General features: G+C 39.8%; 1 protein-coding gene and 1 long non-coding RNA gene across 5 annotated transcripts in view; one reads left to right on the top strand and one right to left on the bottom strand.

The window, feature by feature from the left end:
• LOC122983846 overlaps positions 1–26,640 on the top strand; it is a 372,841-nt gene that overhangs the window by 23,322 nt on the left and 322,879 nt on the right. The gene's annotated exons all lie outside the window — the stretch shown is intronic.
• Positions 1–26,640, bottom strand: part of fat3a (FAT atypical cadherin 3a) — a 255,590-nt gene that overhangs the window by 17,173 nt on the left and 211,777 nt on the right. For 3 of the 4 annotated variants that reach the window (XM_044353986.1, XM_044353987.1, XM_044353988.1), the window contains exons 17-23: positions 25,115–25,252; positions 19,933–20,076; positions 19,145–19,342; positions 17,290–18,091; positions 6,477–6,611; positions 6,124–6,278; positions 3,987–4,235 (exon numbers count right to left, since the gene is read on the bottom strand). In XM_044353986.1, coding sequence (XP_044209921.1) covers positions 3,987–4,235; positions 6,124–6,278; positions 6,477–6,611; positions 17,290–18,091; positions 19,145–19,342; positions 19,933–20,076; positions 25,115–25,252 — 1,821 coding nt within the window. Of the gene's footprint in view, positions 1–3,986; positions 4,236–6,123; positions 6,279–6,476; positions 6,612–17,289; positions 18,092–19,144; positions 19,377–19,932; positions 20,077–25,114; positions 25,253–26,640 lie in introns of those variants that run through there. The other variant, XR_006403773.1, reaches the window with a different exon arrangement.

Here is a 26,640-nt window from a genome sequence, read left to right as displayed (position 1 = left end):
TGTTTCAAAGACTGCTCCACACTGACAGGAAGAAAATTCTAATGAAATGCTGAGGCCTTTTAATGTATTATTTTGCCGATCTAAAAGTGGTCTGCTAACAGGTTTAGCCCAACCTGTTGTGGTTACAGGTGTCACCACACCAGCAGATTTCACTGATAGGAATTGTTATTGTATTGTTAGTCAGCTGGTTAGTTGTTTAGTCTGACCTACAGTGCTGCTTGAAAGTTTGCAAACCCTTTAGAATATGCTCTATTTCTGCATAAATATGAGCTAAAATGTGATCAGATTTCCATGCAAGTCCTAAAGCTAGATAAAGAGACATCGATTAAATAAATGAGACAAAAACCTTACACTTGTTCATTTATTTACTGAGGAACATGAACCAATGTTACATATTTGTGCGTGGCAAAAGTATGTCTAAGATTATCACTTCATTTGAAGGGGAAATTAGAGTTGGGTGTTTCAATCAATGGAATGACAATCGGGCGTGAGTGTCGGAGTCCCTGCTTTATTTAAAGAAGAGAGTCTTCAGTATCAAAGTCTGAGCTTCACAATACAGGTTTGTGGAAGTGTGTCAAGGCTCAAACAAAGGAGATGTCTGACGACCTTAGAAGAAGAGTTGTTGATGCTCACCAGGCTGGAAAGGGTTACAAAACCATTTCTAGAGAGTTTGGACTCCACCAGTTGACTGTCAGACAGATTGTGTACAAATGTAAGACATCCAACACCATTGTTTCCCTCCCCAGGAGTGGTCAAACAACAAAGATCACACAGAGCAAGGTGTGTAATAGTTTGGGAGGCCAAAAGGGACCGAAGGGTAACGTCTAGGAAACTAAAGTCATGAGTCCACCGTCAGGAGCACATTGAACATCAATGGTGTGCATGACAGAGTTGCAAGGAGAAAGCCACCACTCTCCAACAAGAACATTGCTGCTGTCTACAGTGTGCTCAAGCCCCATGGACAAGCCAGAAGGCAATTGGAAAGATGTCCTGTGGATGGATGAGACCAAAATCAAACTTTTTGGCTTGAATGACAAGCATTATGATTGGCGATGAGCAAACACTGCATTCCAGCAGAAGAACCTTATCCCGTCTATGAAACATTGTGGTGGCAGTATCATGGTTTGGGCCTGCTTTTCTGACTCTGGACCAAGACAGCTTGCAATCATTGATGGAGCTATGAATACTGACTTGTACCAGCAAATTCTACAGGAAATCTACAGGAAAATGTCAAGGTATCCATCTGTGAACTGAAGTTCAACAGAAAGAGGGTCATGCAGCAAGCCAACGACCCTAAACACACAAGTTGTTCTACCAAAGAATGGTTAAAGCAGAAGAAAGTTAATGTTTTGGCATTACTGAGTCAAAGTCCTGACCTTAATCTGATAGAAATGCTGTGGAAGGACCTGAAGTGGGCAGTTCATGCATAGAAGCCAACCAACATCCCAACAACAGTTGAAACTGTTCTGTAAGGAGAAATGGGCCTATTCCTCTAAACCAATGTGCAGGGCTGATAAACTGTTACCTATTTGGTTGAAGTTATTGCAGCAAAGGGGGCTGAAAGCAAGGGTTCACATACTTTTGCCTCACACAAATATGTAAGATTAGATAATTTTCCTCAATCAATTTTATTTATTTTCCTCAATAAATAAATGAATAAGTTGAATGTGTTGGGCCTCAGACCATGAGGTCACACAGAGAGGGCCTACATGTAACCTGTGAGGCCTGACCACGAGGTGCTTGTTCCTTTGTTTCCCCTGAGACAAAGGAATAGCACCAAAATGCTGCTTACAGACAATGGGAGTCAATTGCAAACTCCATTTCCAAGGATGCTTTGCGATTTTCGCACCTCAGCAGGGAACAGTCAACATACAGTCTCATTGGCGGAGATGCTCCTGCACAGCGGAGTGTCCTGATGACACAGCCATGACATCACCGCCCCTTTAAAAACGGAATGTGCCCTGAAGCACATGCCTTTCCCATGTCACTGAGCTAGGGGTAACTTCTGTTCCTCTGAGTCAGCTGACTAAAGGGGGTACCCCACGCACGTGTTTTCCCCTCATCGAAGACTCCCCTCGCCGGACGAGACGAGACTTTGCCCGTGTTCACCCGAACACATTCCAAGATCTGAGAGAGACCGCTGCTGCAACCAGCGTCCTCAAATTCCCTTGTGAAAGAAGAAAAACTTCTTCACCAAGTCGACTCTGCTGTTCTCTCTGCCACGCCGCCGAGAGCCAGCTGCTGTGCTTTTCGCCGACTGTGCGAGAACCGCCACCGTCTGCATCCAAGCCCAGGACAGAGCCGGATATAAAGACGGGATTACACACACACCCTGCTCACTTTCTGAAGCGACCAAGTAAGGGGCATAAGTCTGGGCAGAGGCAGTGACAGTTGTGTGTTCCTATCAGCATTAGTTGCTGTTGTTTAGCATTTAGCTTTTAGCTTTATTGCTATTCTTTGTTGTGTTGTTGATGGACCGCCGAGTCCATTTTTCTCTGTTTACTCTTAGGAGTACTTCAAGTTTGCTGCCTGTTTAGTTGTGTTCACCACACTAGACTGTTTTGTGTTTGTCCCGCTCGGGACCACTGCTGTGTTTGTGCCATCGTGAGTCAGGAAGTAAGTTGCTTTGTCGGTCAGAAACCAGACAACGTGCGTTACAGACTGCCGTCCATACACACACTGTCTGTGGACAAAGGAACCGCTTCTCTTCCTCTCACGATCACTTTCTTTCCTTCTTCCCTCTCTCTTCTGATTAACACATACACGCGCGCACACACACATACACGCACCGACATCTTTTGCACATCTGATGGTCAGATAACGTCGGACAAAGCTTCGCTTTGGGTGAGTGTGAGACGCCGTCCACCAGGCGGCGCCGTCTTGCTTCTGTCTAACCAAGACACCGCCACATTTCTGCCATCCGGTTCTCGCACGACGTGACTTCCTCCCATAGTCACATCCGCGTCACAGACCGACGACGTCATCACGTCAGGCCCCGTCGCCATCTTGTTGCACACGCACACACACACGCACACACACACACTCACACATGCATTCCCCTGCATGTGTCCAACCCTGTACATAGCTGTTTGTGTTTTGTTTGGTAGTATTAGATTTTAGAATAGTTGTTTATTGAATGAAGCATTTGTTAACTTTGTTAATTTTGCTAAGTTTAATAAACACTGTTTATTAAACAGTGTAGATATTTAAAGAGAAGAACTTCTCTTTAAATATCTTTAAAGAGAAGTTCTTCTGTCATTATTGTGTGTAATATTGTGAAAAGTGGCTGATTGAAGGAGTCAGAGCTCGAATTCACCCTTCTTTGTTCACCCTCGAATGTTATCTCTCAGATATTAACATTCTAGGTGAACTCCTTTTTATGAGACTACCTTGTTTGGTTATTGGTCCCGGTTTCCGGGTGGTGCACCCTATTTGTTAATTCATATTAATAATTCTATTAATCGTCATAATTAGTTAATTATCCTTGATAATTGATAATTATTGCAAATAATCAACTGTGTTCCTCACAGATCCAACAGTTGGTGCCAGAATTATTGATTAAGGTTAACAATATCTTATTTTCATAATTCATAATTATCTATGATAATTATGAATTATTGCTAATAACCAAACGCACTACTGCCCGTCCCAACAAATGTTTTTGTCTCATTTGTTCACTTGGGTTCCCTATATCTAGTTTTAGGACTAAAAATCTGATCACATTTTAGGTCATATTTATGCAGAAATAGAGACAATTCTATAGATTCACAAACTTTCAAGCAGCATTGTATAATCACACAGCAAAACAATAGGCATGATAGAAAAACTAAGTTCAACATTTTACTAGTGGCCACTAGAAATGCTCACATCTACCTTCTACCAGATGCAGTTTAACGCATCCCTGGATGTCTGGATGCACAAACTCTGAGGACCCCTAACCTCCTGGCACTATCTGACACACCCCCCACAACTACTAATGGACTAACCAGCGCCCCAAAGTAGATGGTTCTATCTGGAGCAAGAGCCTGTATGAAGGGGGGTCCACGCCGTCGCTCCACATAGCTGTCATCCAGTGCCAGGCTGCTGAAGTTGCGATTCAGCTCCAACGCCACTGTGTGCCAGCTGCCGTCATTGATACGACGGCCAGAGATACCCAACATATCGGGACTGTCACCACCTCCCCCATTGCCGCCAAGTCCACAGGCCAGCTGGAACCATAGCTTCCCCTCCTCCAACTGCTCACACACACACACATACACACACACGGAATAATAATGTTGCATACATGCTATATCATATCATGCAATTCAATGAAGGAAACCACAGTGCTGACACATGCACAAAGGGGATATGACGCCATTGACAGATGACCAAATGAAATGGACCGTTACCTTTATTAAAATTACAGATTTCTCTGGATGTGAAAATTGCTAGAAACATTTGGGATAATGTAAGTATACAATTCAACAAAATATATAACATAGGTCTAGTCGTTTTTAAACTTTTAATGCAGAAAAGTTACATATTATACCTTTAATAATTGGCTGTGGCTGCATATTACAAGCACACTGTCTTGAACTTACTCGAGATGCTTCTCTAGCTTTACAAAATGTTAGAGACTGTAGATTTTAAAACTCAGTCCCATGTTTTCATTATAAAACTGACGTATCTATAGTTACACATGTCTATATAGTATAGTATTTTATATAGTTACAAAAATTATTACTACAGCAAATTTTAAAATCATTCTATCAGATATTAAAGACAATTACATTTGATTGACAAGAGCTGTGACACCGTTTACATAAAAGTTGGTAAACTCTTCAAGTAAAGGCGTGGACTGCCCGTCCACCTCGTGTAATTATCAGTCTTTACAGCTTGAGCACCTGTTGTGGAAGTTATTATGCACACAGACTATCTATCTATCTATCTATCTATCTATCTATCTATCTATCTATCTATCTATCTATCTATCTATCTATCTATCTGATTTTATCACTTACAAACTATCAAAATAGCATGCACCATATAAAATCAGTATCATTATTTCAAATATTTGAAACAGTTAGCAAAATGTAAGAACATTTACTAAAACTAACTGTTTTTAAGCAAGCTTTTTAATTTGAATGTTTTAGGGTATATTGTTATGTACACACCATTTCCCCACACATAAACTGGTATTTATAAAAACAGAATGTGCCAAGAATGATCTGATGAGTTGGAGGTGGAAAGATAAGGTGATAGACTGAATTTAGTAATAGAACTTTGGTTTTTTCAGTTGTTAGTTGATTCACTGATTGTGTGATTTTTTTTTGCAGGCTACACAGCTATTTGTAAATTATTAATCAAAAACACATACATTTAATTATGATTAATCAATTTTGTGTGATCAATATTATAATTTTTTTATTAACACTGCAGGCATCATTTTATTTCTGATATTCTTTTCATTTGATGTTTTATTGTGATGCACTTTGTAAAGTCTGTTTCAATAATGACACTAAAAATGAAATCATTAATTCATTATGATAGAGATGTCACTGCCAATTATGTTTTACAGCTACATGTAATGCATCGATATCACGGGCACTGTAAACAACCACAGTTGGATGTAATGCTTGCATATATTGACAGGACCTGTGGTGCTGTTGGAAAACCTCACAGATGTAACACAGTAGGTAAAATTGCATCTCTTCTTTTCATTCTGTCCACTGACATACTATAGCTACAGACTAGTGTGGCAGACAGTGAAATCAGGCTCATTTATGACAAAGAACCATGTGTATGCACAGCTATAAAGATCTGACAAAAAGAATTCCTAGACACTGGTAAACCACCTGAGAACAATTTGGTGCCAGAATTCTGATGACCCACTCTAACAATAATGAAAATTCTGAAATGTCTGAAAATCTATCATACATCAATATCAGTCAGTATCAATAAATAAATCACACCAAACACCACTGCAAGGGTTCAACCTACACAGAGCAGAGCAGCAACAGTTTGATGCCCTACTGTATGATTCAGAGCTGATTAAGCCCTTAAATATGTCGGAGTCTAGACCAGCACCTGTCTGTGTGTATATGTGTGTGAGTGTGTGTGTCTTTGTGTATATGTGTTTACCTTGAGCACGGTGCAGGGATCAGTGTGTGTGTACATGATGATTCCTCGGCTCTGCAGTGTTCTGATCCTTAGGCTGAGCTTCAGCTCCGTCTGCAGCTGGTCAGACAACTGGTACTTAATGTAGCTGTTACCTGAGAAACTCAAAGATGAATGGCCTGCATGCACACACACACACACACACACACACACACACACACAGGCAGATGGGTTAATGAAATACATTACAGTTGCTTAAGTACATAAGAAATCCCAGTTCATACAGGCTACAGAGTCCTGTGTTTCCTCTCTCTTTGTCTCTGGCATACACATACACACACACAGACACACACGCACACACACACACATGCATGCACCTGCACACTCTCCCAGTTTGCCAGGCGGACACTGGCACGCATAGCGCCCTCTGGTGGCCTCGACTGAAACACACTGCATGTCTGCTGGGCATGGCTGGTCTTCACACTGTTCTGACAGGACAGCACAGCTAGCATCTGTAGACACACACAAAAACATACACAGATCACTTACTACCATGAAGAACATGAAGAAGTAAGACAGCCTTAAAATTGAAGGAAAGAAAGGGAAAAAATTGTCAGTCAAGTCTTTGCAATCATTTGTATTAATGGGTCTAAAACAATCTTTAAAAAGCCCAACTATGGTTATATGGAAGAAATAAACTACTGACATGGAAATCAGTGCAAACAAATGAATAAACAGACTGAATGGATTTATACAATGTGCCAACCTATTGCTAAACTGAATGCATAGTCTAGCGAGAATTGAAGAAAGCCCTCTAATATGTGCACCTAGCATTCACAATAAAAGCAGGGAACCTGTAAAAAAATATGTTAAAGTAGTGCTGCAATAATGCAGAATAGCAGATAAACTAAGACCAATAACTTGTAATATATAATAATAACAATAATATAATATATAATATGTGTTCTACAGTAATAGACTGAAAACAAACAAGTCAACAACATGTTAGCAAATTCTCTTTGATTGTTAAAGCACAAGTTACAACATGTTAGCAAATTCTCTTTGATTGTTAAAGCACAAGTTACAGATGTTAAGATACATCTCCTGACCTGAATATTATACTTAAATTAAGCATTAATAATCAAACAGGAGTCTCACAGTGTAGCATTTGCTTTCTATCATATCACCTTCATGGAGATCTGTATGAATGCACTACAGAAGCATGTATTTCATATTTCCATTACAACATTGTATTATATGGGGTACCGTTGTCACATACTGCAGTTTATGTACGAAATTCCATGAAATGTACTCCCCTGGCATATGGGGTGCATTTTGGCCCTATTTACACCTAGCATTAACAAGCGTTTCGGGTGATCCAATCACAAGTAGACAGCTCTAAGTACATCTGTTTACACCTAGCATTAACATGCGTCTCCACATGCGTCTTGAGTGACTACTTGTGATTGGATCTCACTTCCCTGCTCTATATGTAAATACACACATACATCATTTCCCAAATTTGTTCGTTTTTAACCGGTGGGAGAACTGAGGGTCCATGTATCCTCCGTCCAAGGCCATGTTCAACTTGTTTGATAACAGAATAAACAAATATACAATGTATTGTGTGCCCCTTCACTAAAATCAAATGCCCGTCCTATTGATTTGCTCTAGCACTGCAAAACTAAAAACTATAGTTATCAACTAGACAGGACAGAGGAAACTATCCAGCAACGTTTAGCTTCTGAAATATTTTTTTAGACAGACAAGCAAAAATTTTTGAAGATGAAAACGGGGTAGGATAACGGGGAAAATAAGAAAAATGGGAGGTGGATTACATTTTTTTAATTCACATGAAAAACAGAAAAACAAGAAACAAGAATACTGTTATAAAACAAGATGAATACAGCTTTGGACCAGGAGGCAGCAGTGCAATTTCCATGCCTAGTCTGCAGGAAAATAGAGGATGTTAGTTGAGTAGGTGGTCCTTCAATGTGGCCCAGAACACACTGCATTTACACTACTAAATGAATGTGGTCACATGCAGCCCAGACCACCTCCCAATGTGGTCTGAGTGATCGGATCTCAATGCGTCCTCAGTGCATCTTTGGTGTGTTCACACCTGTACTCAGAGCTGTCAACTTGTGATCGAATCACCCGAGACAGATGTTAATGCCATGTGTAAACAGGGCCTTTGTGGCATTGGATGCCTGCCAAATTTCAATTCCATACATAAAATGTCTGCTAAATGTCACTAAAGTGCATTTCATCCTTGGTGCTAAAAGTCGATACAGTAAGGTTATACGACAGTACTGCCTCCAGTTTGTTGGATATTAGTGATTAAAGCTAGGGTAGGCAATTTATTTTAGAGGCATTTTTTTGCTATATTTGTTGAAATTCCGACGGAGAGGAAGTGACAGGACTGCATGAAATTGCAGTAAGAGAGAAGAAAAAGACGAGAATATCAGCAGAAAGCAGGATGAAAAGCAACACGTGATCATCAGACTATTGCCTGTAGTGTGGGGGAAACTGAACAGTGCATAGTCTTATCAACAATGTCGGACCAAGAGACTTTCTGTGGAAGTGAACTCAGCTCCCAGAAGTGAAATGTGATGTCATTCAAATTCAAGCAGACTTCAAACAGGTGAGAGATAGTCCTGTTTACCATTTACTGTACTAAATGTTGTCGTGCCTTGAGAAGAAGTTGTGTGTGTGTTAGGGATGTGCATCTCCATCACTGAGGCCAATGTGATACATATCTTGATGCACTGCCGATGATCCAATACCTTAAAGATGCAGACTGGTGACAAATTACAAATTTTTGAAGAATGGTGTTCATCCCTCCAGAAGAGTTCCAGAGACTTGTAGATTCAATGCCAAGGCTGAGGAACACCATTCTTCAAAAAGATATTCCTTCATTTGGTGTTTGAAGATGTTGGTGGAGTGCGCTGTCCAACATGTCAGTCCAAAATCTCCCATTAGTGTTCAACTGGGTTGAAATCTGGTGATTGCAAAGGCCATTGCAAATGATTCACATCATTTTCATACTCACCAAACCATTCAGTGACCCCTCGTGCCCTATGAATTGGGGCATTGTCATCCTGGAACAGACCACGCCCATCAGGATAGAAATGTTTCATCATAGGATAACAAACAACTTTGTATTGATTTACAGTAAACCTTCCCTCTAAGGGGACAAGTGGACCCAAACGATGCCAGCAAAATGCCCCCCACAGCATAACAGAGCCACCAGATCCCCTCACTGTAGGGGTCATGCATTCAGACCTGTACCAGTTTTTCCTTTAATTTGTCACCCATCTGTAGAAAGCATTAACTCTAAATTTCATCTCACGGTCTTCTCATGAATACAAATAATCTTGCTTTTAATTTGACAAGCTTACATTATTAATTTCTAGTTGACATTGTTGGTATATGTGATGTGCTCTTGTGTGTGGATTTTTATTTTGTATTATATGTCCTGTGTGTTTTTTGCTTTGTACTGTTTGTTATTGTGCTGTTATATGTTTTAATTGCGACCTGCCTAAGGGACTGCAGATGAAAATTAGCTATAAGCAAACTCTGGTACAGTGCATCAAATGGTAACATTTATGTTTAACACTGTACATGGTCCCAATAAATAAATAAATAAATAAATAAATTAATTAATTAATTAAGCAATCAATCTAAATATCAAATTTTTTGTCACATTTCTAAATAATAAAGGCATAATGCCTTACTAATAATTGTATATAAATAAATAGGGTTTTACCAATGCAAAGAGGTTAGAAATGATGTATTGCAAGTTTATCCCAAATTGTATCCGATGCACACTTTTTTATTCGGGGCAAATGCATCATGAATGTTTATGCTAGTGCACTGATGCAAATCGGTGAATCTTCCCATCCCTAGTGTGTGTGTGAGTGAGTGCAGCAACTGTTGTGCTGCATGAAGTATGTATGAAGTGCGTGCATATGTCCATGCTTTAACATCTCACTTGGCCAACAAATTAAAAATTCCAATTAGTTATTAAACTAAATTGTCCTGTTATTAAACTGGATTCATCAGATTCATCAGTCAATTGGGGCTCTGGAAAGTTTCACTGATAGACAATATCAAGGTGTGGAGGAAATAAAGGCGTCTTTGGATACGAGTCATAGAGCTTACCAAACCAAAAAGTCCTGCAAATCGGTCGACATCTTTTAAAAGAGTGGGAGAACAAACCACGGAAGTGGAGGTATCCCTGATGCAATCAATAAATGAGAGACTTCGCAAATAGGATATACTGGTCAAGCTGCAGAAAGATCTCCACGACCTGAGGCTAAGTTTGGAATTCAGCCAAGCTCACATTGATGATCTGAGGAAGGAGAATGATTCATTGAAAGGTACTGTGGCTACTATTCAAGACGATGGAGAAAGTCACAATACAAACAGCTTAAGCAAACGTTGCTTGATGTGCAGAGTAGATAGATGCCGGAAAATCTGTTTTTTTCTGGGATTCCTGAGAGAGACAATGACAACACAGAGCAAACCATATGAGATTTTATGTGCCATCAATTAAAATTATCCCAGGAATCAGTACTGGACATTTCCTTCTTGAGGGTCCTTGGGCTGGGAAAGAAGGAGAGGAATAAAATTCACCCCATCATTGCTTGGTTCAAGCATTTTAAACAAAAGGAGCTAATAAAGATCCAAGGCAATGCTCATAAGGGTACAACTTTAGATGAATTATCTATTCCCAGCGGGGAGTGAGAGGCGGTGAAAACTAATTCCCATCCTTAGGAAAGTGTTGATCTTGGTCTGGATGAAAGGATAGAATTATTTAATGCTTGGGAACTATAATATTGACTAGAAATGATGGGAACATGATTGAGTCAATATATAGAGAGTTGTAATTATATATATTTACTAATTAATAACTAATAGTAATAGTCATAATATTCCAAATGGTACAGGAGAGCACAATGTCCTCAAGAAACAAATTTGGGCACAGAACTGAAAGTATTATTGATCAGATATTCTGTAATTCTCCAAACAAATGCTCAAATGCTAAATCTACTGTTAACTTGGACAGATCATAATATTGTGTGCATTACTAAATACACCAAAATGCCAAAAAGACCTCCTGGAGTGACTATAATTTTTTTTTTTAACTTAGAAGACTATCAGAGAGATTTGGCCACTGCTCCATGAGAGCTTGTGTACTGTATCTTGAGGATGATTTGCACCATGCTCCTATGAGGAAAAGTATTGACCAACAACTAAGACAATCAATATCTCAGAGGGATGAGGCAAAAGCTGTAGCATCTAGGTCAAGATTAGACTCAGATATTATGCTATACAGTAAATGCAGAGAGTTTGTTGTAAAATTGAATTGTCAGAAAAAGACCTTATATTATAAAACAGTTTTTGAGGGATGCAGAAACAATATAAACAGATATGGCATACAGTGAATAGTTTGCTTGGTAGGTCAAATAGTACAAGTCCTGTTAGTGTGGAGGTTGACGGCAAGATTAGAACAAAACCAATAGTCATCGCCATTTACTTTGCTGACTCTTTTGAATCAAGGGAAATGATCTCAGGTCTAACAGAATAATGATGTCTCAAATGAATTACTGGTAGGTGAAAAATTGCAGTTTTGTATTACCAGATATGTCATTAGATGACATTGATAAAATTTTGATTTCACTTTCTGATAATAAATACCTAGGGTGCGATCTTATTGACAACAACTGCAGCCCCATATATTACTAGACTTATAGAGTATCTATCTGATCATTCTTTGAAACAAGGAAAGTTAAAATGTAAGTGATCACATTTAGAAATATATGGAAACTAATAACCTTCTAACCCATGCTCAACATGCACATTATAAAAATCATTCTACTGAAACTGCTGTGATACATATGACAGATGAGTGGCTAAGTGCCCTTGATCAGGTAAACTTGTGTCCCGACTTCTTGATTTCACTGCAATGGTCGATTTGATAGATCATACAGTGCTACTTAAAAAACATTAATTCATTATGGCTTCAGTAAGACTGCTATCAATTGAATGAAATCCTATTTAAATGGTAGACAGTAATCTATGTTAATGGCTCCTTTTCTTGCCACATATGATCACCTTTAATGTTAGCCAACTCAAATGCACATATGTTTGCGGATCATACAACCATTACTGCAGTAGCAGATTCACAAACTCAGTTGCATGACTATTTATCAAATGATTTCTAACGTGTCCTCAAATAGGTGGAAAACAATTAATTGGTATTAAATGTAAATAAAACAAAAAATATGATTATATGCACTACAAGAAAGAGAAAGAAATTGAAGCCATGGTACTTAACATATGGCAGTGTTCAAATTAAAGAGGTTAAATAAGTCAAATTATTGGGAGTTAAAATACAAAACATCTCTGATGGATGGCTCACACTACATATCTTCCTATCGAAAAATGAAAATGGCAGGAATAGTTGGAAAATTGCAAAGTTTTTATCTGAGGACATTCTTCTTCTTCTCATAGTCTGATCATCAGTCACGTTAATTATTGCTGTGCAGTGTGGGGCAATGCAGCTCAGAGAGATATGAGGAGACTACAGATCACACTAAAAAAGGCCACAAGAATGGTCTTAAGGTGTGGCTTTGAAAAAAGGAGTGAGTGAACTACATATTATAATGAGATGTCCCACAGCAGTAGAGTATGTGAGACAACATGCTATTGCACTACTTTCAAAAAATTTAAAGCTTGAAAAGCTAGTTAATATTAAGGACAAACTGTAACAAGTATGCGATAAACATCAAGTTAACATAAGAATGACAGATAAAAATCATTATGCACTACGAAAAACAATATCTGAAATACGAAGACGGACTTTCATTTTCAGAACTGTTAAATTGTAGAATTCATTATAATTACTCACTCAAGAACAGTACAGTAGTTGGATTGTTGACTGCAAGATTTTAAGATTCAAATTTAGTTATCATCACTCTATTGTATTACATTGTCAGAAGTTTGTAGAGTATTGTTATTAATTGTGAACACATGTAGCCTAGATATGTATATAGAACCTCTATTCACTCAGAAAAGCCTCCTTTACTCACTCCTCCTGTACTCTGGTCTTTGGAATTGCCAATCAGCTGTAAACAAGACAGAATTTGTCCAAGCACTTGCTGGATTCAGCATTCAGGTGCTAGCCCTGACCGAAACCTGGATACATCCAGAAAACACTGCCACACCAGCCACACTCTCTGCTGACTCCACATTCTCACACACACCCCATTCTGTTGGGTGTGGAAGCAGGACGGAGGTCCTCATTTCCAAAGAATGGAAATTCACTAAACTTTATCCGCTAAGCAACAATTCCTCCTTTGAATACCATACAATCAGGGCTACTGCTCCTATTAAGCTGTTAGTGGTTGTCATATACCGCCCACCAGGGTGTCAACTACAGAACTTTGTAGTCAAACTAGACATGTTACTCTCAACTTGTCATGGGAGAGATAAATATCCACACTGACACTGTCTTCAGGTAAACAGGTAAACTACTTATTTTACTTTGCTGTGCTGTATAATGGCATCATGGCTTGGCGTAACTACTCCTGGAGCGGAGCAGCAAACCTGCGCACTGTGCACATAGCAGATGTCCATATAAAGAAATCTGTCTCAAACTGATGTGAGCTCAGGCTGACAGTAGAAAAAAACATTGGAAACCAAGGGTTCAGAGCAGTCTGAAGCTGCTGCTTTTTGCTCACAGGGATTACTGCTACATACGTTTACCTATTTATTTGATACATCGGCCACTTTTAAAATGAATATCCGACATTGTGACATTATATATATATCTGAAAATAAGGAAAAGCATAATACATCCCCTTTAAAAACAGCTAACACCACTATCAGAACAAGATCTGTGGCACCACAGATGCTCGGAAAGTGTTCTCTGCTTTAAACTTACTCTTTAGTCCGCCTCCTCCTCCGCCTTCCACTCTGCTCACTGCAGAAATGTTTGCCTTGTTCTTTACTGATACAGTCTCTGCCATCAGTAACCAGTTCTCTGAGCCTGACCAACTCAGTCTGCAGCTGCTGGCTAACAGGGCCGCATTCATCTCATTCTCCCCTCTGACCAAGGAGGAAGTCTCCAAACTTCTGCTGAACTCTTGTCCTGCCACCTGTCCACTGGACCAAATACCATCCAACCTTCTACAGACCATTTCCCCCGTACAAGCTCAGGTCACCTCGCTGCTCAAAAAACCTACACTCAACCCAGCCCAGGTTGAAAACTACAGACCGGTTTCACTCCTGGCCTTCCTATCAAAAATACTTGAGCATACAGTCTTTAACCAGGTCACTAAATTCCTTTCTGAGAACAACCTGTAAGACCCAAATCAGTCTGGCTTTAAGTGGGGTCACTCTACCGAGACTGTGCTCCTGTTGGTAAAGGTATCACTGCATTCAGCTAGAGCTGCTGGTCAGTAATCAGCTATATTGCTGCTGGTTCTGTCAGCTGCCTTTGACAGGGTTGACAACCAAATCCTCCTCTCCACACTCACTGAGCTTGGTATATCAGGTATATCTTGGTATACCTCTCATGGATATCTTTTACAGTAAAGAGTAAAGTGTCCAAATCGCACAGCTTATCCACAGGGGTTCCTCAAGAGTCAGTGCTTGGTCCCCTTCTCTTCTCAATATACACCACCTCACTTGGTGCAATAATCCGCCACCGTGGTTTCTCATATCATTGCTATGCTGACGATACCCAGCTCTTCCTATCGTTCCCATGGAAAGACCACACAGTCTCAGCTCAAATCTCGTCATGTTTTGCCAATATCTTGGCAAGGATTAAAGAATGCCACTTTCAACTTAACTGCTCTACAACCAAGCTTGTCATCCCAGCCAGTCCCTCTATATAACAACAGATCAGTTTCCAGCTCAAATCAACCCAACTCATGCCCACAAAGTCTGCACAAAACTTGGGTGTCATGATTGATGACCAACTAAGCTTTAAGGTTCACATGGCCTCAATTGCTCAGTCATGTCAATTTGCCCTGTACAACATCAGGAAGATCAGATCCTACCTGTCTGAGCATGCAGCACAACTACTGGTACAGGCTCTCGTAATATCATGCATTGACTACTGTAACTCTTTACTGGCAGGCCTCCCCACATGTATGTTCAAACCCCTGCAGATGATCCAGAACATGGAGGGTATGCTGGTCTTCAACCAGCCGAAAACAGCCCATGTCACCACACTGTTCATAACCCTCCACTAGCTCGCCGTTGCCGCCAGCATCAAATTCAAAGCCTTGACACTCGCTTACAAAACATCAACTAAAACAGCCCCCGCCTACCTGAACTACATCATTCAGGTCTACACTCCCCCCCAACTCACTACTATCTGCCAATGAAAGGTGCCTGGTATTACCACCACAACAGGGTCCTAAGTCAGTAGCTAGACTCTTCTCTTCTGTAGTTCCCCAGTGGTGGAACGAGTTACCAAACTCTTGTTTGATCTCCCTCTCGATCTTTAAGAAAAGGCTAAAGACCCAGCTCTTCTGTGAACACCTCTGCACTTGATGGACTGAAAAAAAAGAAAAGAAAATCTGCTTCTATGCATTCTATGCACTCTCTGCATTGCTCTGTGCACTACCTGCTTGTGTTGTATCAACTTGAGGATATACATTGCTTTGGATAAAAGTGTCTGCTAAATGAAATTGTAAATTGTACAGTAATTTATGAATTACTGTATGCTTAAATATTTTTAATGTGGACTCTTTTAGCCCATAAGCTAAAAGAGATACAAATACATCAAATCAAATATGTTGTAATGTACAGTAATGATATTGTCACATCTGTCAAAATCATTTTCTTCAGTACATGGCATAAAATGCATTCCCAAGCCCATGATACATTTTATGCATGAAATGCATCACACTACTGTAATCACATGAAGCTTTACACCCACCACTGCCCTGTAGTAATACACACACAAACACACACATACACATACTAATTATTCCATCAGTTTTGTAGCTGTTGTGGTGGAGTGGAGCCAAGGTAGAAATAAAGCTCTGCATTAAATTAGCTTCTCTGAGGAGAGAAAAGCCCATCAGTACCCTACATTACTCCACTCTGCACAGGCAAAGATGAGCCTGAGCCTCAACCTAAGCTCTCTGAAGCTTGGAAAAATTATTGATGAGCCTTATACTTTGTGTGTGTGTGTGTGTGTGTATGTATCATATATGTGCCATGCAGATAAGCATTATTGACTCCGAGGAATGTTGAGGTGTATTTTTTATGGTACACAAGATGGCACACCATGATGTCCTCCACTTTTTGTCTCATCCCTCATCTGCTTCTTGCACCAGCACATCTGACTCAATTACCTGGCATTAACCTCTGATCTGGATAATAACATCTCATCACAGGCCTTTACATTTACACTTGGTTTTAATGAGTGTCTGAACTAATCAACAATCATGATGCATCGCAAGTCAAGACAAGTGATGTGGGACACTCTCAAGGGACAGCTATAGTGTGCAAGGCAAGGACCATGTGACAGACCGAAGGCATCCATGGGCTATTTAGCAGCTGTTCACATAATCATTATTATTAACAGACAGTTGTCATGGAATTGTAGATGTTAAAATTTCAATTTTTCTGGCACTTTAACAGCTTTTCATCCATGTTTGCTTGGAAGCAGAAAAGTTGAAAGTTTCAGATAAAATTGAAATTGAAATACCTACATCATAACACAACTGTGATACGATTGAAAATCTGACAATGGCTAAATATACCTTGTGGTGAGACCATTTCATCAGCTGTATCAGTTTCCAAGTATAAACTTTGAAACTTGTTCCATAGGCTACTTTTCAGTAGCCTTGCTCACTATGCTAACCTTACTGTTGGTGGCCTTTCAACTTGGGAACTTGGGAATATGTTTTTCTTTTAGAATGTGACCACTCTGTACAGATCTCACCTAGCTGAGATCTGATCACAGTGTGAGCCAGACCACCTATAGATGTGGTCTGGTTGATCTCATTGTATACATTGTCGTGTACATGTTTTTTTCCTGATCCAGAGTGATTGTCTTATTCTTTAAATCTTATGAAACCTTTTGGAAAATACCAAATATGTAAATACTTGGTCACACTGTAGACTGATAAACAAGGCCTGGGCACATTTAAGATTGCTCACCAGTGCATGTGCAGCGTGAGGTTCGGTGGAAACGTGGTGAGACGAAGCTGACCCGTGGTGTGCTGTATGTTGCCAGGTTATGTGAGTCCAGGATGATGCTCTGCTCACACTGCGCCCCGCGACACTCCAGCCCTGAGCAATTCTTATCCAGAATAGCTGACACTCTGAGGACCTCCTCCAGCCGCCGCCGCGACGCGCTGAGTTTCTGGGTAAGGTAGGCCGCCTTGTAGTACCCGCCCCCAGCTGTTTCCACAGCGACGAGCATGTCTAGCTGTTGTGTCCCACCGACTGGTTGCAGACTGAGAAGGTGTAGTGTGTCCTGCTGCTGTGAAGCGGCGGCCTGTTGCAGAACCTTCAACACGCTCTTCAGGTGCAACGCTACAAAGTCTTGTGGCACCACGCTCTCAAAGCGCACTGTCACTGCCTCACGCAGCATCTCTGGGGTCGCCTGCTCCACGTGCACGCTCACGGGCACAGGCACGGAAAAGCGGCCATCACTAACGCTGGCATTGAGGGAGTATCTACCTGCATCCAACCCTCCAAGAGCAATGATCTTTCCATCACGAGGACTGATCTTAAAGAGACTGCGTTGGGCTGGGGGGGCATGGCCAAAGGTCAACGCATCATATGGGTCGGCATCAGTGGCATGCAACTGGCCAATCACACCACCAGGAAACTCGTCCTCCATGGTGACAATATGCACCTCTAGTGGCAGAGCCACTGGCCGGTGCAGGCTCTCCTCAATCACCCTGACTGTCAGCATGGAAGCAGAGGACAGACGTGGCTTCCCAGAGTCTGTCACCTGTGAGGAGGAGGAGAAGGGATAAGTTGGGGGAGATGATAGGAAAAGACAGATAAGAGAGACAATTGAGAAGAGAGGAGATGAAAGGAGAAGAGAAAAGAGGAATGGAAAATGGTTTGGTAAAATCTCTATTTGCGGACATCTCTATATTGTCCTTACTTAGTCAGGAAGCTCATTAAAGGCAGTTTATAACACTAAACTGATCTCTCAAGGTTTAAGTGGCTGCAGCCTCACTGATGAGTAGTTACTTTTGACATTTGGCATGAAGTCTGGTCCACAATGTCATTTAATAAAAGATGTTTTTTGATTTTTCAGGTCTGCCTTAAAACAACACTCACATGTCATATGACCATTGAAAATGTTGCTGAAATTTAATTGCTTTTATCACAACCTGACCTTTCAAATGCTTTCTTTTCCTACTCTTTAACTAACATTTCAATTGCTTTTCAGTGCTTCATCTTCAGATAGAACTTTATTTCCTTTAATATCGTCAACTTCAGCTACTACTGCCATACCAAAGACATTTTAAAAGCTCCATGTTAAGACACTGAAACTATTTTCTACTTGGATGTATCCCTCTGCCACAGTTCACCAAAGAAAAAGTGTCTATGAAAACACAAAAAGGGATTTCATACTAATTAGTTGTCATTTGTAAGTCAGACTGCTGAAGCCTCATATTGGCGTAGGCTGAACTTTAGAATAAATTTTGTCCTCTAACTCTTGCAGTTGCTTTATGAAGGTTGATTCAAAGTCGCACTGCTCAAATATGAAACAAATCTTTGCTACCACAAAAATAGGCCGACGCAAAAACTGACCAGTTAAAGAGTTAATTAGGTCATTGTGACATTATGAGGACCCCCCTCTCTCTATCCAGGAAGAACAGCCTCTTATTGTTTCTGGTTAATGCTGCTATGTGGGTTTATTCAAAGTCCCTGTTATTTGAACCTTAGAGCCATTCACTGACTCACAACACTATTTCTGAAACTGATATGATGCTAAAGAATGACTACAGCATCTCTGCAGGTGTGATGGTAAAAAGCAGGTTGAATCTACCTGTATCTGAATAACATATTCAGTTGCCAGGTCCCTCCTGAACACCTGATTGGCCACCAGTGTTCCATCTTTCTCCAGCACAAACTCTCCTCCTTCATTTCCAGACAGAATGCGGAAGTCAAAGGGTGGGCCATTATGGGAGGAGTCCTGGTCCATGATGGACAACTGTAGGATGTTGGTGCCAATTGGCTTGTTTTCCTGGAGGAGGAGACACACTGTGAACCAGACCTGCCTGTTTGGGGTACATGATGTGGGATAACAATATGATCTTTGTTTCAGCAGTATTCAAAATTAACTGAAAAATTATAGTGCCCTGATGAAATGGGTTTTTAAAGCCTGAAATTTTAGCCTCTGGTCATATAACTGGGTCACGGTACTGATCACTAACTTTGAAGATTGAAAATAGGTTGATTTGCCTGACCATTTAATTCTGTCCAGTCTACCTGAACCAATCAAAAAAGACATAAAAAATTGCTCGTCTTATTCACCTCCCCTCCTCTACAAGCTCTATCTGTTGAAAATATGAGGGAAGAAAGCAAGGGGGATGATATGCAACGACAAAAAAAAACATTATGCATCTTCCTGGCTAGCTACCTAAAGACTACCAGTAGCCACTTACAAAAATAAAAAATACATTCTGCACTAGAATTTTTGGTAGAACTGAACAATATTTTTTCATCATGTGAGCTCAGCTGGCTGAATTTCAAGTTGTTTTTTTGTTTTTTTCCTTATACAACACATCCTTATCTTTGTCTTTATGTGAAGATCATCTCAGCCATCAGGTTTACCTGTATGACAGTGGTGAGATTGGCTGGGGAGAAGGTGGGCGGGTTGTCGTTGATGTCAGAGATGTCTATGTTGACCATCACGGTGGAGGACATGGGTGGGATTCCACTATCCAGAGCTCTGATGGCCAGTGAGTAGCTCGGAACCTGGAAGGACAGAGACAATGACATGAGCAGATAGCAACCATCTCAGCAGAGCTTTGAGTCCCTAATCTTTGGTGGGAAACATGATGGACATGGACATTACAAAAAGGCTGGACAAACCACGGTCTGATGATTTTACCGTTCTTAGAGTGTTGGGTTTGGAAGGGTAACATTTGTCCTGAGGATGGCGGTAGAGGACAGGACATAGGGTTATCACAATCAAAAGAAATTATCCCCTTGGGGTGTATACAAGCCGTCATGATTTTCCTTGTATCCTATTATCCCTCATTCTTGTAGTCTTCCTAGATCATATAACATTAGATTAGAATTTATCTTGTGTAAAAATGGCCTAATGGTTTTGTTTGAATGTAAATCTTGAACCAGTGATTTATCCTAGCCAGAAGCCTTATAGAAGTTTATAATGAAATTTCTTCCAAAAATGTCATACTGTTTCTTTAAAGGATCATTTTAGTTTCTTGATCTATGTGAATTATTTTTAGTGATGTTGCTGTCTTCTCAGATCTTAGCGCTTGGTGAATATAATCTTATATGCAAGCAGAGATAAGTGGGGTCTAAGCACATTGTTTAACATATATAGTACAACTTTTAAACAAGTCTCCATGTGCGTGAACAGAGTTCACAACAGACAGAGGAGAGAAGCAGGAGGATGCACACACCAAGGTCGCATTGGTGAATTTGAACCAGTGACTGTGTACATAAAGATTTCAGCGTACAAGTTAACTAAGGTTCCCAAGGTTCATTTCGGCAAGCAAGAGCCAATCACCAAGCTTAAAATTTGGTAACAGTGAGTGGAAGCTAAAGTTTACGGTGTGAGACAACTGATTTTACAGTCTGCAGTGTGAGTTGGTTCTAATTTCTGGGTCACTTTTTAGTGAATTCAGCAACTATGGTGACACATGTTTAGAAATTCAACAACAAACTGTTTTGAATTCATTACACTCTGATTCACACCCTTAACTGCCTTCTTCTCCATAGTGATGGCAGCTGAGGCTCATGGGTATTGCAGTATTGTTAGCCATTTGACAAAATCACAGACAAAATGTGATTTCTCAGAAATTAAGTTGAAATAATTGAAACTGGAAGTCAGAATATAAACCTGTAGAATCGTTACAGAGAGAGCTGATCTAACAGTAATATAGAAATTGTTTAAAGAAACATTTGATATGGGAATACAGAATGGGGAAAAACACTCGTGGAACCAGCAGCCCCTCAAACTTTGCAACTCTGTAATAATAATAATAATAATAATCCTTCTACTTCCAAGAGGGTTCCAGTACCTCTTAGGGCAGAATTTGTAATCATTTTTAGCTGGCATAATAGCATACACAAAATGCCTATTCATTTCATCACATTTTAATAGTAACAGATGCTTATCAAGTAGATCAAGATTTTTTCAGTGCCTCTCTACAGCCGATGTTAAACAAAACAGCTCAGAGCAGCAGATGAAGAGCTTCTTGATTGGTTTTAAGCCTTTCATCCTGCCAAACTGTGCTCTGGGATGACAGATGACAGACTTCATATTATAGAACAAAAAGAGTGCTTATGTGTTGGCCTATGTGTTGTCTGAGGGAGAGTTGATAATGAAGTTCATACACAAACACACACACACGCACACATACACACACACACACACATACACACACACACATACACACATCCACACATCAGATCATGGTCACTTTTGGGGACATTACATAGACTTACATTCATTACCCATAACCTAACCCTAACCTTAACCACTGACCCAAAAATCAGCTTTTTCCAAATTGGGGACACAGTGTTTGTCCCCAACTGGACAAGCTGTCCCCAGTTAACTGGTCCTAAGTCTGAAATTTGTCCCAAGAAGTAGTCTATGGCAGACCACACCCCCACACACACATTCACACAAACACACACATACTCACTCCTTGTTCCCCTGGCATGCTGCTCAGTCTTCTATAAAGCCGCTGCAGGATATTTTTCTGTTTCTCCATATTGCCAAATAATAAAGAGCTAATGAAGCACATTGAGGAGAAATGCAAAAGCAGCAACAAAACAATATGCTGCTGCCCTAGAAATATGAAAAAAATAAACCTCACTAGTAAACAACTGTGACCTGCTTAGCAGAGAGAGAGAGAAGGCAGAAAATAGAAGAACCTGTGCGGAAACAGGAGGAGACATATGTAAAGACACACACACACACACACACACACACACACACACACACACACACACACAAATATTAATGCACAGACACATGGATGGACACATCAGCGTTGCAGCATTGCTGCTGCTCTCTGTGTGATAACCCCAAACACACTTTCATCAGCCAAAAGCTTTGATCCCCCACACTCCCCAACACTCTTTTTCTGAGTACGCTCAGACGGCTCATGGACTGCACTCATGAATACTTTATGATAGGAATCTGAACATTTCTGAAGTTTTCAAGCACTGAAGAGAAAAAGGAGATGAGGAAGAAGAAGGAGAAGGGGGAAAAACAGCTCAGAGGAGGAGATGGGAGAGGCAGGCAAGAGTGTTCATGCCTTCCATATTTATTCCTGTTGCAAATTAAAGAGCTCCATGTGAGAGATATTCAGGCCTGCTTCATGTATGTGTTTCCTGTTCAAGTGTGATTAGTTGCCATCTGGTCAGGGATCCATCTCATAACAAACCAGTTCCCAGTGAGGTCATCAGCTTCCAACAGGCCCCTAATTTACATCAGAGATGGGCCTGTATATATATATATATATATATATATATATATATATATATATATATATATATATAGTTATATGAGTAAGGTAAATATTATATATAGTTAGTGAGTTAAAATGTATAATCTACAATAAAATGTAGATTAAAAATGTTCTATGTTGTCTTCCAAATTGTATTTGATTAATTTCTGTGTGAATACAAATACTTCCTGGGTGAAGGGCACCGTCCAAATGAGTGTATATATGGTCTTTCAACTTTTGGCAAGCAAGTGACCTGAGACTGCTTTATAATTGGTTGCCTCAGATTTTCCACAGGGCATAGCTCTCTGTACCCCAGACACTCCCACTTTTATTGGCAGCAAATTGGTATTATTTTTATGTTTTTTTATCTAATGTGATTGGACAATTCTCAACGTCTCCCATTCAAGTTCACACCCCTCACATAACTACGCGAACGCATACTATGCACATACTATGCATGACTGTCACTCCTACTCCTTAGCTAGCTGACCGGTGCTTTAATGAGATGGCAACTTCAAGTGGAACCATGGAAATCAAAGAAAATTCAGCAATATTTTTTTAGATTTGCCACTAGACATGTGTGATGCTTCTTGGAAGTTGGGCAGTTGGAAGGAAAAGCAAGCTATCCCACCTGCTAAAAAACCTTACTGCACGCATTACAAGAAGAAGAAACAAGATGATAGTGAGGAAGATAATGGAATCGGGAATAACATCTGGATTATATAACGTTTGGAGTCTAAAGTCTGGGGTGTCTGAAGTGAGCTGACTGACTGCTGGGGAAAATGTTGAGTCATGGTAAGAAATATTTCTTTGGAGGTTTGCATCAGCTGTGATGACCTTCTCTGGCTGAGGAATCAAATTATGTATGGTGTGGAATGACATGAGTTTTAGGTGAATACTTTCAGCCCGGGGTGTTTTTAATGGTTGTGGTTCATTTTGGTCACCTTGCCACCTCAAACTGAATTTCATGTAATTTAAGCTGCTATATTGTATAGCCAAGTTCCCATGTGATCTGTGCTACAGAGATGCTCTGGAAATTTTTAGGCTTGGGGACATGTGTTGGACAGTGTGTTGGACTGTGGAAATCCTTTTAGTAAACTATGTTAACTTCATCGACTGCTTCCACTTTAACCAGAAAGTCATTGAGAAATTTGCAGGCCAGAAGGAAAGAGGGCTAAATTTATGTTCGAGTAGTGCTACTGGCCAGTGTTTAGGCAACATTACTGTGTGTTGTGTTGTTTTTAGATTTTTAAAAAAAATTTTTTTTTGCTGAGCTATGAAGTGCTGCTACAGTTTGTTTTGTCCCCCCATAACTTCCCCCTAACTTGTGTCTTTATTGTGTTTATGGCTTTTGTTATCTTCATTGTACAACACTTTGGTCAACTCTTGTTGTTTTTTAAATGTGCTTTATAAATAATTGAGTTGAGTTGAGTAACTGCGCCCATCAAAATTTTTTATCACCAGCTGCCACTGACAAGGTATTACATTACTGATTTATTATTATTGATGCATTACAGTAATGTGTAAGCAACATTTTAATAGTGTGGCAAGCTGAGGTGGAGATCATTTTAAGTGCTTTATACACTGTGTTGTTGTTTAACCTGTCTTAGTTGATCATATAATTTGTGTGTAAACTTTGAATCTGTAGTTACCACTAACTATAGCTATCAGATAAATGTTGGTGTAAAAAGTACATTACACACATATACATATATATTACACAAAATAGCTCCAAAAAGGGTTACTAGCCTAATTGTACAATTAAACATTGTATGTTAACATTACATGTATATTTCCAAATGTTACTACAATTTCAACAAGACAGTAATCAATGATTAATGATATTGGTCGTACTGGTCGAAGTATTGGTTGAAGTTTAAGTATTGGTCGGGAACATTGTATTTTGTTATCTTTGAAGCGCTTTCAGACAGTGAGCTGCAACCACTGTGTCTGAGCAGCAGTACAGTGAAGCAGTGCTGCTACCAACCAACTTCAGATAACTAGAGATATGCTATAAAACAGGACATCCTCTGGAGAGCATAAATGTGTTCAGCAAATTTTAGTGCATATCATATTTGAATATTTCTTGTGTACAAGTGGAAAGTTAGGCTTGACAGAAAACAACAAACATCAGGGTCAACTAAAAATATGAGAATAATCTACTGGAGACACAGGATACCTATCATGACACTCTGGAAAAAGGATGCGTTTTAAAAAGTCTGCTATTCGTGACTCTCCACCGGCTCTGAGCTATTGTTAGAGAGAATTCTGTGTTTGTATGTGTGTATGCGTGTGTGTCTCCTCACTGTCTCACGGTCCAGTTGCTTGTTGACCTTGATGACCCCATTGAGTGGGTCAATGAAGAACTGGTTGTCTCGGTCTCCACTGACGATGGAGTAGAGGATGGCTCCATTCAGCTGACTGTCCACGTCCTCTGCTACCAACTGCAAACAAATAACACACACACACGCACACAAATGTGTGTCATACACTTTGACCATTTGTCTCTGTCTCATACATAAACACTTGCTTTATAAAACTGGACAAAATGTTTTTCATCCATAAATCACTGATTCTTAATAAGCTGCACAAACATGAGCTTTCTCTGTTCCAATTGTCTTCTCTGCCAGCCTGTCAGCACACACAGGTTTCTATGGATACAGGGACTCCAATAGCCGCTTTATATTGGAGTCCAATATAAAGCTCAGGTTATTTAGTTCAATGTGATCCAAACTTTAGCAACTCAAGCACACACTTTCAGGTGATCAGAGTTGTCTGAGTTCTCAGGCCAGCAATGTTTTTGCTGTTGAAGGTAATTCATTTTTCCTTTTTGAATGTAAAACAGGCTGCCTTGCACAGGCTAGATTTATATTCTATATATTCTTACATAAGACAGACTAAGACTGTGCAGCAGAAAGCGAGTGCCAACTGGGCTACCCACAGACCTGAGAGGTATACTTTTTGTCACATCTCACAGGTGCTTTATTCTATCATTCCAATTTTTCATGACTTTGTCAATTAATTTGTTCCGTAAGACTTCATATCATAGTTTTTTTGTTTCTGTTTTAATTGGTGCTTTTTAAAAAATACCATGTATTGGGGTCCCGGGGACCTCAGTCAAAAGCACCCAGTTCCACCTATGTAGTTTTAATAGATGGAACTATTTATTGATTTCATGTTTACCATGGGTCCTAATTTAAAGTATTACACACTATCGAGGGGAAGGGCACTCCATCAGTCATTTTGAAGGCTTTATGGGAAGATTGTACTTGGAATAAAAGCTGCAATTTGCAATTTAAAGAAAAGTATATACTTTCATTTTGCACAATATACTGTAACTTAACTGAAACTTTCCTGAAATAATAATAATAATCTGTTCTTTTTTCAGATGACCTTAATTACATAACTAATAATGTTCTGAGAAAAAATAAATTAACATTTTGCTATGATGGTTGTTGCTTCTTGGGGTCCCCAGTGACCCCAGTCAGTAGTCCTTGTATGTTAAATACTATATTGGTAGGATCATGGTTAAAGTAATGCTGGGAGACTTACGATCCAAGGAAAAATGTTGCTGATGTTGTTCTTTGCTTTGGTATGTTGGTTCATTGATATAGAGAACGCAAGCAGTGACTTTAGATGACTATGATTTTCTGATACAATTCATTACTAAATCTATTTTAGATATTACAGAGTTATTACAGTATATTTCAGTGCTTATACTTATTTATACTGACTTGGAACATATTGTATTGTATAAATAACAATAACAGTGTCTTGTATGTTTTAACTGATTTTCTAAAAATATTATTTTCTTATTATTTTATTTTCCAAA

Source organism: Thunnus albacares, chromosome 6, assembly GCF_914725855.1.
Source record: "Thunnus albacares chromosome 6, fThuAlb1.1, whole genome shotgun sequence".
Taxonomy (NCBI): domain Eukaryota; kingdom Metazoa; phylum Chordata; class Actinopteri; order Scombriformes; family Scombridae; genus Thunnus; species Thunnus albacares.
This window is presented reverse-complemented; position numbering and strand designations above follow the sequence as displayed.